The sequence below is a fragment of the Sparus aurata genome, chromosome 4, assembly GCF_900880675.1.
Source record: "Sparus aurata chromosome 4, fSpaAur1.1, whole genome shotgun sequence".
Taxonomy (NCBI): domain Eukaryota; kingdom Metazoa; phylum Chordata; class Actinopteri; order Spariformes; family Sparidae; genus Sparus; species Sparus aurata.
In genome coordinates, this window is record NC_044190.1 from 26,304,891 (window position 1) to 26,319,637 (window position 14,747).

Consider the following 14,747-nt stretch of genomic DNA (forward strand, 5'->3'; position numbering starts at 1 on the left):
TGGGCTGCTCTGATGAACGATGGCCCCTATAACTGGTGCACCCAGCACAGTGCTTGAGGGAGCTGAATCAGCAGACTGGAACATACAGCGAAACTAATCTGCTTTGTGAAAGACGGCAGGAGAGGAGAGGGGAGATTACTCTCATTTAGACAGGAGAGGAGCACCTGGTGCCAGGAGAGACGCAGGTGTTCTTCCTGCTGCCTCTGCTGCAACCCCACCACCCCTCCACCCCATAGCCATACACCCCCACACAGCCCTCGCCTCCTCCCCACAGACATGAGAGCGCACACACCAGCACATACCCGCGTGTCTCTGTGTGTGTGCGCAGTCACAAACACACACCACTAGCACTCAACCTACTCCACTCTGCACAAGGCTCGAGTGTTGCCTTGACAGCCGACCTCCGCCTCGCGCTGAACCACTGCCACTTTGTCACAATGCCTCATTTTCTCATTGCCAGGAATTTTTTAAAAGGGAAAACCATTTAAGGAGATTTGCATACTCAACTCAACAACATTAAGCTGTTCTTGATGTCGCTACACACATTAATTTAAAATTTTGGTCACAACCTTTGAATCTGTGTCAGTTCCAGACCGGCCTGCTGTCTTTGGAGATCACAGAGGCTGTGAACACTGGACTGTATGTGCTATACATTAGAATACAATCTGTAGGGTTGCACTAAAACAGTGTTATTTTCCAAAAGTCCAGCACCAACATCCTACCTCTGATTAGTAAGCACTCTCCCACGAACACACAATAATGCTTAAAAGCACATGTACTTTATCTAAATCTCACTTCACAGTGCCTCCATCAGCAGCTTTATCAGCCAGGAAGGAAAAACTGGAGCATTTGCTTGCAAGGTTTATAAAAACTGACTTCAAGCAACAAAAACTGGATTTGTTCTCGAGATGAAGTTACAGTACTGAGCATCATTTCCAAGTGAACTCCGCAACCTGAAAACTTGAGACATTTGGCAGCTCGAGCATTTTGGCTCAGGCAGCGCATTAAGAAGGCTCTTTTGTGGCTGATGCATGAAAATTGGATAGACGCTCTCAGACCACATTGGCAGGCCGCCAACCTGAATGATTATGCAAGATCATCTTACAAAGCAATAACCAGTCCACTTTATCCTGACCAGAAATAAACAGGGAATGTGTGGATTGTGGATATTAAATGTAAAGGCACAAACACCCGAGGGAGCATTGATTTAACCCGTCAACCTGCATGTGGATTATCTGACTGTTTCAGGACTGTATTTGAGACCTGAGATTGTTTTGTTGAGATCACATGTTGGTTTCATTCAGAGATTAGTGATTGCGGTCATGATGTTAGAGGTGGAAGACAAAGCAACAGGAGATCTGGATATCATTTACAGGTTGAAATGGAACAGAGACACCTCTGTAAGTGAACATGGACAGCAGGTCACTGACGTGAGTGAGCACTGATAATGAAAATGTGTTGAGTGTCTGTGTGTGTATATGTGTGCGTGCTGTACCTGCTCTCTTCCTCGGTCTATCCTGTCCATCAGCTGGTCTCCACTCTGACGCTCCTCATCCAGGTCCAACTCCAGCTGAGCAATCCTGTCCTGCAAAACCAGACATATTACATCCGTACAGTCAGTAGTCAGTTGTCTATAAATGTTTGTGTTAGGGAATTAACCATTAATTAGTATGCAGATAAGTAGCTGGTTTAATCTTCATCATTATCAAGCAATTCTTCATGTCTTATTCTCCATGACCATCATTTTCAACTGCTAGACCATCAACCAGAGCTAAAAGTTTTCCCTCAGCAGCGTCCTAGTGAGTCTTGCTCAAAACTAATTTACTAGTAGAACCTGTGAGGATTAAAACTATCAAAACTTGTAGTTTTGTATTTATTTCTTTTTTGACCTTTGTATGGCTTTATTAGTAGGACAGCTTCAGAGATGACAGGAACAGGGTGAGAAAGAGGCGGGGGCCCCAGGCCGGGACTGGAACCCGGGACCACTGCAGCAAGAACAAAGCCTCTGTATATGGGATGCCTGCTCTATTAACTGAGCTAATTGGCACCCCGTAGTTTCGTATTTGCATACAAGAATAGACCACATTTGTGAAGTGTTATTGAGGAATACTGACTATTCGTATGGCACTACAGCCTTATAAGACCCATGCTGAGCAAAGCATACTAAGAAAGAGAATATGGTCATGCAGAATAACGCATTAACAGTGGCCTCTAACAAATATTTAGCTTAAACATTCATATCTGAAATTTATGGAGGTGTTCAGGAATCCTAAACGGTTGTCGTCAGGTCTTTTTTCATGGCTAGTTAGAAGAAAACCTTTGTTGTGCTATGTACCTCCATGAGTTTGACATGTCGAGCTTTGTCTTCTTTACTGTGGGCTTTTGTCTCAGCCTCCGCCTCCAGTTCATGGACTTTTGTCTCCAGCATCTTCTCCCTGAGCACAGCCTCATCTCGTTCCATCTGACACCGCCGCAGCTCCTCGCCTTGGTGTGATAACTAAAACAAAATGCATCGACAAACTTCAAACACTAGCCCAGTTAATTGTCTTGTATAAATAAGTATACCACGAAAAATATTTAGGACACATTTGTGATGCTTGAAGAGGAGTTTAATTGGCCTAGTGGGGGTTCAGTGTCTCATTAAAAGACCCTCAGCATGTTAGAACTACTTTGCAGTAAGTGTAGATTAAATCCAGCTGTCCATCTCCTTCGTCAATATGTCATCTTGCTTCTTATCAGGTATTACCACTGTGGCAATGAGCAACAATTTAGTTGCTGCTTAAGGAAATTATTATATGGTTCCCCCGAGTGAATGAATCTAGTGCAGCTAGTGTTTCCTCCTGTGTTCTTTCAGCAGCAGTGCCCCTTCACAGTTAGAAAATTGCCCCCACTGCTTAATGCTAAGACAATGAAAATTCATCATCTGCCCTCCTTTCTCACCCAGAACAAATATTTGGCCATTAGTGCAGAACTGTTCCATATTTCATTATGTAAATACTTAAGTAAGACCTAATTCAAGCCATGGATCTGAAGGTGAGCACACAAAGACTTAGTAATAGGTGTAATGGGATAATCACACATCCCCTCTCAGGCCCTGGACAGCTATAAGCAAGTTAGGATATGAATAAATGACTGTGTTAACACATTAATAAAGTAGATCTACCTGCTGTGACTTACTGCTGTTTATTTGCCCGATCTCTCTTGAAAATTAAGACTGTTAAAGAAGAGGCATTTTTGTGGCACTTGTAATTTCACTGATAGTCTGCCAAGTTCACATGGGTGGAGCCGAACGGGGCATTCGAGAGCAGCTGGAAAAGTGGACTCACTAGGCCCAGTCTAGTTTCTCAGGAGAGGTGGAGGAGGAGGATGTGGATCCTGCCAGCACATCTTCAACAACAATGATATCACAACGCTGACATCCTCCCTTTGCTTTGCAGCAGCTGGACAAAGATACATTACCACGATGAAGGCAGGAAAAAAGGATGCAGACCTCGTCTTTGCCTATGAAATTTACTCATAAACACGTGTACAGCTGAAAGCCCACATGAGGAAAATCCAAAACTTTGAATTGGCATGTCAAATAAAGGCTGAAAGTAATGTGCAAAGGTTCGCTAATAAAAGTTCCTCCCACAGCAGGAAATGTCTGTACTCTCTTTTTTTGTTTCTCTAGGAAGAGCATGTGCCGCCAAAACCTCTATTAAAAAGCTACCCAGTGGAGTTTTCATCATCAACAGACACGGTGTTGTTTACAGGGTTAGAGTTAGGACACATTGTGTGTATCCTTACGGTCTGATAAAAATGCTGGATGCATTTTCTACCTCTTACAACATTTGCAAACTCTGTTACATCGGCTTGTGTACACTCTGCTCTTCTTTAATTGGCTTATTGCTTCCTTTCAAGACACATTACCTCTAACAACCGTTACCTCCCTGTGATGTCTGCAGAAACGTGTATGAGACCACCCCTGAGCGGTGTAAGAATGTGGTGTAAGAATTGTCCAAATGTGCATGTTGGTACACAGAACTACACCTTGTTTCACAGGATTAGTGGTATTAGATTTTTTTTATTTTTTTTTCATGATTACATCCAACCTCAACACTTTGAGCTCTAAAACAGAAAGTGCCAGGTTTATATTTGTGTGCAAATTAGGGCTGACAATTTTAGATCCTGGTCGATTTTTAAGTTGTTATTCTGCTTTCTGAAAAGATTGCGGTATTTAATGTCCTCTTACTGCCGTTTCCAAACTTTGACTAGGATATCTACTGAACATACCAATACAATGATGTAGCCAATTAGATGCCGGGTGGACATATTACTTCATGTGGATCTTTTTTGGCTGACGTATTGTCAGAAAAGACATGTAGATTGTTGATCGTGACTGTTATCAAATAGATTGTGATATTATTTTTTGCCTCAATGTGCAGATTGGGAAAAAAACTAAATATGTTTTGGCTACTAATCAGTGAAATAACACTGGTTCATCACTCCAACAGAAAAGTAAAAAAACACCTTCAAATTAAACCGTTCTTTTAAATTTCAAATATGCTGAAAACTTGGCACTTAAGTGTGAAAATCCATTACATGTTATTCACAGACCCTACGACTCTGCCTCTGCCATGAAACTGATGTATGCTTTCCTAAAAGGATTGCAGCTAATCTTTCAGGGACTGTTATTTGTATCACTCCTTAGTTTCTATGGCTCCCTTTCCTCCCCAAGCTACATGATATCTAAATGTTCTGCAGCATTTCTGCATTCACTAAACAATCAAACCGTTTCTGTGTGGTCACCGTAAATACAATCTCAACCACCCAACCTCATTAAATAACTGTTTGATAGATAAATAAAACAACACAAGCTACATTTTTCTAACTAAAATTATTCACATTCATCCATTTCCACTTCCAACAAAAACATTCCCCACATTCCAAAGTGCTGACAAGGATAAATTACTTGTACGCAAACAACGCAGAGTGGTCATAAGTTTCACCAGTATGGCCACATATCAAAGCATTATGAAGGAATTTCTCCACATTTCCATTTTAATTCCTACTCGGAGCATAAACATTCATTTAAATAAAGAACAGAGATTTCCTGCGGCTTCACTCGGCTCAAAGACTTCACTTTAATATTATGGTTTGGGTTTGAGAGGGCAGCAGGGAGCAGAAATACCAAAGTGATGACATCTCTCTCTGAAAGGAGAGGATGATGTTGAGGGGAGGGGGTTAAACTGTTTGAGTCAGAACAATGGCTCATCATCGGACATTCTGCATGGGAGGCCTCAGCTGGGCTGACTAATGATGGCCTGGATTTGACCATCCTGGCCGCGAAAGCAGTGTCAGTGTTCAAATTTGTGCCAATTACTCTAGATGAGGCTGACGTAGCCCACTGTACCTGATCTTGCAGGGTTTTTGTAGCCAGTAGGTACTGCTCTAGCTCCTGTCCTCGCTCCTTCAGGAGCCGCTGCAGCTCCGACAGCTCCCGACGGTTCTTCTCTTTATAAATGTCGATCTGCTCCTGCAGCTCTCGGGTGGACGACTGGGAGGCATCCACAATATTGTTCATCTGCAGGCACAGAGAGAATGAGTACAGGCCAAAGACGGACAGAATTGTGAGGGAAAAAAGCCTCCTTTCAATTCCTTAATTAAAAAACAACAAAAGCCAAATACTTCAATGGTCATAGAAAAGGAAAAGTTCTTGAGGCATTCTCGCTCTTACTATTTCGCCAGTTGGCTTTTTAAACCAACATTCCTGACTAAATCAAGCTTTTAATAAAACCTTCCTCCTCGCTCAAGAGTGTCTGAGAACATTTTCTTTCCTTCAAGAGCAAAATAACCTTCTCTGGACGTCCGGCATGTGAATGAACTGAAGGAGCACTTGGCCTCTGCATTGTTAAAATAACTTAACTACTGAATTACTGAAACTCAACTTTTTGCTAAAAAAGATCTGATAATCATTTGCTGGGATTATTGTTTCTGTGCACAGCTGAGGGAACTCACCTCCCTCTGGAGTTTCTCCACTGTATGGTCCAGGAGCCTCCTCTCCTCCTCGATGTTGTTCTTCATGCTCTTGAACTGCTCCTTCTGAGTCTTCTCCTCTTGTAACCTCTCCTCCAGGTCCTTGTGTTCAATGTTCAGTTTGGTCAAGTTCCTCTAGAGAAAGGCATGATATCAAAGATGTTAAAACCATGCTTGGGATAGACCTCCACATCTCTTTTCGCCACATATAGTGTTGTTGATCTCACCTGCACGTCCTCGAACCGAATGGTCAACGCTCGATTGGCACGTGACACCTCCTCTTCTTGCTCCTTAATTTCAGCCAAAGATTCTTCCAATTGCTTTTTCTCTTTCTGTTAAGTGGACATATTGTATGTATGTAACTTTCATACTGTATAACATGCTGCAGCAGTAATAAAGCTAGCATCAGTTGCAGTTTTGTGGCTTATTGACCCCTCACCTCCAGTCGGCCCACTCTGTCCCCCAGCCTGCTCTCCTGTAGCTTGGCCTCGTCGATGATGCGGTTGAGTTTGGCCACCTCATTTTCCAGTTCCTGTGCCCGCCTGCGCAGCCGCTCGGCTTCTTGGGTCAACCGTCCTGCTTGGCCCTCCAACGCACCCTTGGCTGCCTCCACTTCAGCCCTCTCACGGACCACTGCTGCGCTGCTCTGCAGATCAGAACAGGACACAAGGCTTCAGTATAAAGGAGGCAGGAGTGTGTGACACTCGACAGAAAAAGGAACAATGATTCACGATGGAACATTGGAGACTCTCAAATAAAAAAAGCAAAATGCTTAGTTTCTCACTAAAGTTTTGTTGCTGTGGAGACAGGAGAATAACAGTGTCCTCCTGTGATTCTCTCACACTTCATAATAAACCACAAACGAAGGCAATTAAAGCTGAGCTCCTATTAACTTCTGATGACTGAGGGCCACGCAAAGTCAGCAGGTTAGCAAAGCAGACCTGGTGGTCTCCTGTGTCACTAGATTCAAAGTTTTTCCACCCGATACACTGCTGTGAGATGGCTTTTAAGAAATGTCTTGTGACCACTAACAGTGCCCAGATTTATGAATGAAGATTGTGCTTTGGCTCTGACATTTCAGGGCGGTGTGCTGTGGAAGAATAGAAGAGAGATGGAAATACATAGCTGTGTGAGAGAAGGGCGCCAAAAATCTGACAACAACCACGCGACTCAATCAGTACAACAGATAACATGTTCCAGCTGAAAGCGTGGGTTGACAAAAGGCTGAACTGAAACAACATTTTCACATGGAATGTTAAAAAACTGGTTCAGTAATTTCCTGTTTACCTCACTACAATAAGGTTTGCCCACAACAGAAGACAGCCGACAAATCCATAGCTACCGTTTCATTCAAAAACGGAACTGAAATCAGCAATTTGATTAAATCAAATGCTCAAGGTGTGTAAATCTGACAATGTGACGGTTAATAAAGTGCATTAGTGACCTCCAAGAACATTACAGCACACCCACACACACACATCCACACCTTTTGGCCTTTAAGACCTGGCTGACTAAGATGTACACTCGTTGGTGACACAGTGATGAAAGATGGCTTAGAAAACTGCATCAACAAAACTAAAATCTGGTTTGTTTTTTTCAAGCAGGCAACTTCCTGCAAAATGACATCACAGTCAGCGGGAGGAAGAATATCGTAAAATACAGATTCCTTTGTTATTGGTAAATCAGGGAGACTGACACTTGTTTATCGTTAAAAGAATGACAATGAAATAAGAATGATAGAACCGCAACGTCTTTTTCATTTTGTGAGTTATGGCACTATATATTGTGTCACTGAACTCGAAGGTTGTTACTTATTTACAAATGCAAAATTCAATTTCTGCAGGCATCCAAAATCTACCACTCTTCACCTTTTACCACCCTCTGGGACTAAGATGAAAGGAAGTCGTTGGTCAGCTCGTCTTGTCGTCACTGTGCATGAATAGAGGCACCTCCTCTACTAGAAAGGGGATGTTGCCTCCCTGCTTCAGTGGTGGCAGGCCAGTCGGACCTGTTTCCCCAGTTAGCACAGAGACGCCCTCATCCCTGATTCACTGGGTCATTTAGTTTGGTCACAAGAGCGACACTCGCTTTACAGTACTCGCTAAATACTGCTTTATCTAGAGAGAAGACTGTTTCACCTCTCAGACAAAATCGTTTAGACGAGTAAAATAAGTCTTAAACTACACATCTCGGTAGATAGAAGTACTATTCCTCAGCCCGACAAAGTAGTCTTCAAAATAACCCTAAAGTTGAATCAACACCTCTCTTTAACATAATATTATGATTTTCTTGAAGCTAAAGAAATGCAGTTTTCTGGACTAAACATTCTTTTAATCCACGTGGTTTCACTGGTGGTCCTGTGATTGTGTCGGGGGATGGAAGTGCAGAAAGGAAAAAAGGGGCTGGGTGTGATCTGAAGCTGAACACAGCTTTCACTAAGTTAATAATGCATTGATAAGAGAGTGTGGGGATTGTGTCAGTGTGCTCCATTTTGATAACACACACAACAAGTTCAGCCCTCACACTCCTCTGCCTGTCCCACTTCCCACACTCGGTCATTACCAGTTAAAACTATGGGCAAAGCCACCCAGCCAGAAAGAGAGAGAGAGAGAGAGAGAGAGAGAGAGAGAGAGAGAGAGAGAGACCCTGCTGCTGTCTGCGAGAGGAAACAGGAGGGGACGCAGTGACAAAGTGTTACAATACAACCACTTACGGAATGATCAGCTTAAAAAGTTAATTATTCATTAAAAGTGTGAAAGTGTACCTAACAAACATTGAGGGATAGCTGCAAACAAAACAATCTCTATATCAGCTATTAGACAACGATTTGTTTAATTTGTCTGTCAAATTAAATTCTTTATCACGGCCCACAACACAAATTCAACACAGAGTCTGACAACACAGGCGGACTTCACCATACAAGTACAGTATCGTAGAAGAATATGCGGTAATATCATACCATTAGTTATTTTTTCTCCCTTCGACCCAAACTCAAAGTTTGACTCTGGTCCTTGTGTGTACTCAAACTGTTTGTCTAAAGTTGCACATTAACTAACTTTGTGCAGTCTTTGAAGCACGGCATGAACGCTGGAATCGAAGTATGTATCCCGGGTTGTGTGCTGTGTTGAAATCCTGGCTTTCTCAGTTATCGAAACCAAATCGGCTTCCAGCATAACTAAAGAGTTAATGGTCTAAAAATAAATACAGCTGCAAGAAAATCCACCCACCAGAGTGTCAATCGGTTTCCTGAACTTGTTCATTCCTTACATCCAAGGACGATAACTTCTATCAATGTCAGCTAGATTATTTCTTTATATCAGGTATGATAGATTCCAATTAAACTCAAGCTAATGTACATAAACTACTGCAACTCTGACAAATCCTGTATAAGCAGAGTTCTGCTAGTGACATGTTGTTTTTTCTCTCCCCTCTCCATTACTGATGTTGCTCTGCATGTGTTTTGTTTTCTATTTTGAAGACAAACATGTTGGAGGTATCTTTTTTCCATATGTTTTTGCGACCTTCCACCATCTGGCAAACTGTGAAAACATTTGTTTTACAAAACTCAACAGAATGGTGCACAACATAACATGCAGTGCAATGGCTGCCAAAATCCCCAGGGTTTGTTTAGCCTTCTTACACAGATACACTTAAAATGAATGCGATACTAATTTATTGATGCAGCAAAGCAATACACAATATTCATAATCATTTCTATCACAAACAAATAAAACAGTTTGGGTATCAAATGTATTACGTATTATTTAATACATTATGCCATATGAAAATGCTGATAATGACCTTTTTCTCATTTTACTGGGGCACTTAGCTACAGGCTATCCAAACCAGGATATGTGGAAACACATGACTTACCTCGACAGCAGGTGAAAAAACATGCTAACTGTGATTTCACTCACAAAAACTGTCTCACAGCAACACTGACAAATTGATTGGCCGACACCAAATGAAGCTGTTTCAAAAGTTAGGAAGACGTTTTCCTCTCTTATGTATCACTACTGGTTACTTCCCTCTGTCTTTCCTGTCGTTCCCGTTGTCGATCCTCTCAGCTGTTTCCTTTTTCCTGTGCTGTCAAAATCATCTCATCCACCACATCCAAAGTTCCCAATATCACTGACAGCTATTTGTTTAACTTTCCTTCTGCATATTATAAACCTGTGTGATTTTCTCTTTTCACTACAATACCTCCACCTAAACATCACCTACAGATTGTCCTACTGATTTAACACAGGAAGCTTCAACATCCATGTGCCGTCTCTGCACCACCACAAACATACCATGAAGACATTATACGTTCACATTTTTAATGGCAAAAAACATATTAACTAACACAACAACTTCTTTCTATTTCTCTGTTTCTAGATTACCTCTTCATTTAAACACAAGTTATTACATAATCAGTCTAAACAAGAAGATGAGAGCTGTGCCAAGATGCTAAAATATGTGTGGCAGGCAATAATAAGCTATTTAACCCTGGTAGTATGGTAGGTGTTGTAGACACGTAGTTTGTATTTATTGACCAATCAGATGCTCACTGTTTCGGTGGTGTAGAGGTTAAACTATGCCACCATTCCTGTTTTTCCTCATTGTAGGTTTGAGGTTTTTGACAGCTGAAGTGATGTTTCCTAGTTGCAACAAACAAACAAAGCCTTTGTTGCCAAGCATGCCTTAAGATGAAACTGTCCAAGGACATTCAGAGAACAAGCAGTTTCCTGTATGGCATCACATTATCTGAACTTAAGCCTCATATCAAGAAAAGAAAAAAAAAATTGGCAGTGGATCAGCCTGGATTTGCTTTGCCAGCACAAAGCATGTGTTACAAATACAACAGCATTCCTCATAAAAGAGGGTACCCACACCTGAGGTTAACTGGAACAGAAGGCCTGTCATGGTATGAAAGAAGGGATTGAAGTAGTAAATTAAAACGCGATAGCTGAGAAGTGCTGGCATCTCTTTGGTCAAAAGAGGACGGTAATCAAATCTAGTCTTGTCCTTAGAGATCTAGAAACACAGTCCTGCTTTTAAAAAGAGTCTCTGTGCAAAGCCGAACGGCAGGCTCCCAGGGGTGTTTGGATTTAACAGAGATTTACAGAGCATAGCAAGATTGTGACCATGCAAATGCTCCAAGAGAAAATAAAAAATTGCTTCTTTAAAAGAATACATTTTAATCAGAAGAGAAAGAGCTTCACTGACTAGCCTCATTCACACAGAGAAGCCGCATTAACGCCGCAGCAGCCGCTGTGTAATTCACACAGAAAGCCGGCGCTGCGTCTCGTAAAGAGGTGTGACAGTACACGTCATGATGATGACGTCAGTGTGTTTTCAAGGTGTTTCCCCGGTGTCCTCCTGTCAATCTAAACCCGCAGACAGTTTATAATCTTATGGATGCTGTTATAATGTGTAGTGATTGAGATCCTGACCCATCAAACATCCTGGAAAGTGACATAGTTGGCTCTAAATGATATAATTACATAATCGCCATCAGTAAACTGGACGCTGTCTGACTGTCACTCGCGGGGAGGGAGGCTGTTTTCTGGGGGAAAGTTCACTGAAGTCTCGGTTGGGAGGACTGACTGTCGCGGTGATTTTTTCCAACACAAACACTTGGTGACTTGAAGTTTTTTGTCGGTGACAGATGATGTTTTTTGGGCACTTCTCCACGTATAACTGTGGTATTTTTCAAGTGTTCTGTGGCCTCATTTTCTTAAGAGAAGTTCTTATGAGTTTGTATTATTGCCTCATTAGTATTGTAAATATTTAAATTCTGAGTTTGAATTTCTTCTCCAAAACTACTTCATGTCCCTTTAAAATCACCTTTTTGTGATCTCAGTGAAATGTAAATTAGAGCTACTGACACCATAAACACTACAAGTTCCTAGCATGGCTGAAAGACACCAAAGTCTTTTTATCTACCTTCATCAAAGTGCACCTAGCTTGTAAGATCAGTGAATCAACAAATTCATCATAAAAAGGTTAACACACCATCTGAATTTATTGTGAGCAGAGGTTGCCTAGGAAACAGAGAATAGTTTAATATTCATTAGTTTTTTTTACACCCTGGACACCAACATGGTCACTCACTGACTGCATGGACACTTTCTGCGGTCAGTGCAGAATTACATCTAAAAGCCACAACTTATTTTTATTGGCTTCCCTGGGGACCAGGTTTGATCAAACTGCAGTTTGAGATCTGGTCTCATGGCTCTGGTTATTAAAAACTTTAGTATTACCTTATTAACAGCGTGAAAGAAGATTTGTATAAAAATAGTTCATGCAAGGTCACAGGAGAACATATTTTGTGAAGGAATTACCAGATGTACCACTTTGTTAACATGAGTACATTAATAACAGAGCGTTTATCAAAATTAAGAATGTTAGTTGAATGTGACTCAGACTTTGACTTCCAAACTTCACAGTGCCAAAACTCAAATCAAAGGCTCGTAAAGTCTCAGCAGCAAGACAGAGAGAGGGGTTAAAACTCCCGTTCCAGTTTTCCAGGCCAAAAAAGACATGGTTTGTATAAAGCAGATAGTGAGAGAAGGAACGCCAAAATCCACATCCCACACAACAGTTCTAGTCTAAAGGATAACAAATCAAACATTGAGATCTCAACCAACACTTTCCACCTCTAAAAGAAGTCCAAATTCCAAACACTGAAAAAAGAGCAATCACTTACAACTACAAAACACACTCCCTGCCTTTTAAAACACCGTGAAAGTAACTCTCAGGTTTTAACCACAAGTTTCAAATATTTCTAGTCATCTCAAGAGATGTATTAAACTTCACTCCTGCAAGTAGTATTGGCAGATTAAGCCCCTGACACATCAGCACTTACAGGCAGCGAGGTAAACTGAACTCTTAGGTATTTAGCTCAAGTGTTTTATGTCATCAATCTATAAAGTTATCAATAAGGCTATTTGAAGACCTAGAAGACCTCATATTTCAACCAGGATGAACGGCTAATTCCTTGCCGTCTCTGTCAAGATCCAGAAAGTCTCTCCATCATTTCCTTCCTCTCTCGCTGCTCAGCGTGTCCTTCCTCCATCTGCTCCTAAAGCTACGCCGGGAAATACAGTGCTATCATCAAACACACAGACCAATGCGGGAGTCTTTACTTTCAAAACAAGCCTGAGGGTGGACTCTTCTCTAAGTTTGATGATCAGACAGTGAGACTTCCGTTCACACGCTGGCAGAGATTACTCGAGAGGCTGGCAGAGATACGGCGAGAATGACACAGGCCTGAAAATGAACCAAGTTTAGGTGAGCGGGAGATCACTGCGGAGTCATGTGTGGAAACTGTGGAGATGGAAAATGAAGAAATACAGCATTTGGGATTGAGGTTACAGATGAGAGTGTGATAACAATGTGGCCGTGTTGCACACTGTGGCTCGGGGCTGTAGGTGAAACATAACAAGAGCCTGAGAAGGTGTGATAAGCACAAGGCTCTGTCTTTACAGTCAGGAAGGGAGAGTACGACTGAGACCTCTAAAAACCTCTGACACCGCGAATCTGGAGCGCTGTGGAGATGGAGATGCATCTGCAGCACCCTGAAGAGGCAGAAATGAAAAGATCGGAGCCTCTCCCGCAGGTCGAAGCGGGTGCACTGTAACAGAGATGTAGCTGAGTGAAAAGGGAGGTCTGCAGGGAACACATACTCCACTTTGACCCTGACATTCCTGGAAACAAACCCTTCTCTCTACTCGCCGCACCTCATCTTTCCACATTTTTCAAATTCCAGCACATGCTGACACGAAAGATCAAATGCACATCCAAATGTGCAGACGTCTTTTGTTACGGAACATTAAGAAATCAGAAAAGTATCAGTCAAAATAAGCACATTCATAAAATCTTCTCAAGAAAGCACGAGCAAGATTTTTCCAAGCTTGATGAAATTCCACAGATTTCACCTCATTGGAAACACAATGCAGCTTTGAATTTAAAGACACAAAACAGGCCCCCTGCTCCTTTCAGGGGGTCAGCCACGCATCCCCTTTTTCTTCAGCACACTGACCCACTTATTCAGCATAGTCCCAACCCCCGCTGCTATTATTGTGTGAAACAAACTCATCATTCATCGTTGACTGAGGTCCGCAATTACGCACCGCTCTTTCAGGGCAGAGAAAGAAGAGGCGACACGACGCTGCTCAGGAACGGCAGCTCATTAGATTAGTGATGGCTTGCCACTGCAATTAACTAGTATGCAGAGCAATTTGGTGCTCCAGTTTCCATCATTCTTCTTTGCATGGGCCGCTCTGGTCACCGCGATATGTCAGGAGGAGGTGGGGGCAGAAAAATAAAAAGATGCACATTTCACTCTTGCTCTTCTTGTTCCTCTGACATCCTCAACCAAAGCAGAAATGTACATGAGATAATAAGCAATTTTCCCTGTGATGCCAGTTTTGCATATATGTGCAGCTCAGACAAAAACCTGCATGCTGTCAATATTCTGGACTCTGGACACTTTATTTTTATCATGCAGAAAATCCTGATGCCTAGATTAACAGAATTTATTTAATCTGTGTATTCACTGACATGGATGTACGTTCTTATTTTGTAGCTTTCACTGCAAAGTAATTTACCTTATGTGACCTTTACCTGCCATCATATTAGAACTTGTCGTCTATTTGCACATCGCCCCAGCATGAACACCATATGTAAACAGGTAAAGCATTGATAGTGCCACGGTATAGATGATTTTGAGTTAATGTTTCTGA

At 42.0% G+C, this 14,747-nt stretch overlaps 1 protein-coding gene across 3 annotated transcripts in view; it reads right to left on the reverse strand.

Moving 5' to 3' along the window:
• cgnl1 (cingulin-like 1) overlaps positions 1-14,747 on the reverse strand; it is a 30,947-nt gene that overhangs the window by 4,085 nt on the left and 12,115 nt on the right. For all 3 annotated transcript variants that reach the window (XM_030413470.1, XM_030413469.1, XM_030413468.1), the window contains exons 9-14: positions 6,455-6,661; positions 6,243-6,347; positions 5,998-6,150; positions 5,393-5,563; positions 2,336-2,497; positions 1,496-1,585 (exon numbers count right to left, since the gene is read on the reverse strand). In XM_030413470.1, coding sequence (XP_030269330.1) covers positions 1,496-1,585; positions 2,336-2,497; positions 5,393-5,563; positions 5,998-6,150; positions 6,243-6,347; positions 6,455-6,661 — 888 coding nt within the window. The remainder of the gene's footprint in view (positions 1-1,495; positions 1,586-2,335; positions 2,498-5,392; positions 5,564-5,997; positions 6,151-6,242; positions 6,348-6,454; positions 6,662-14,747) is intronic.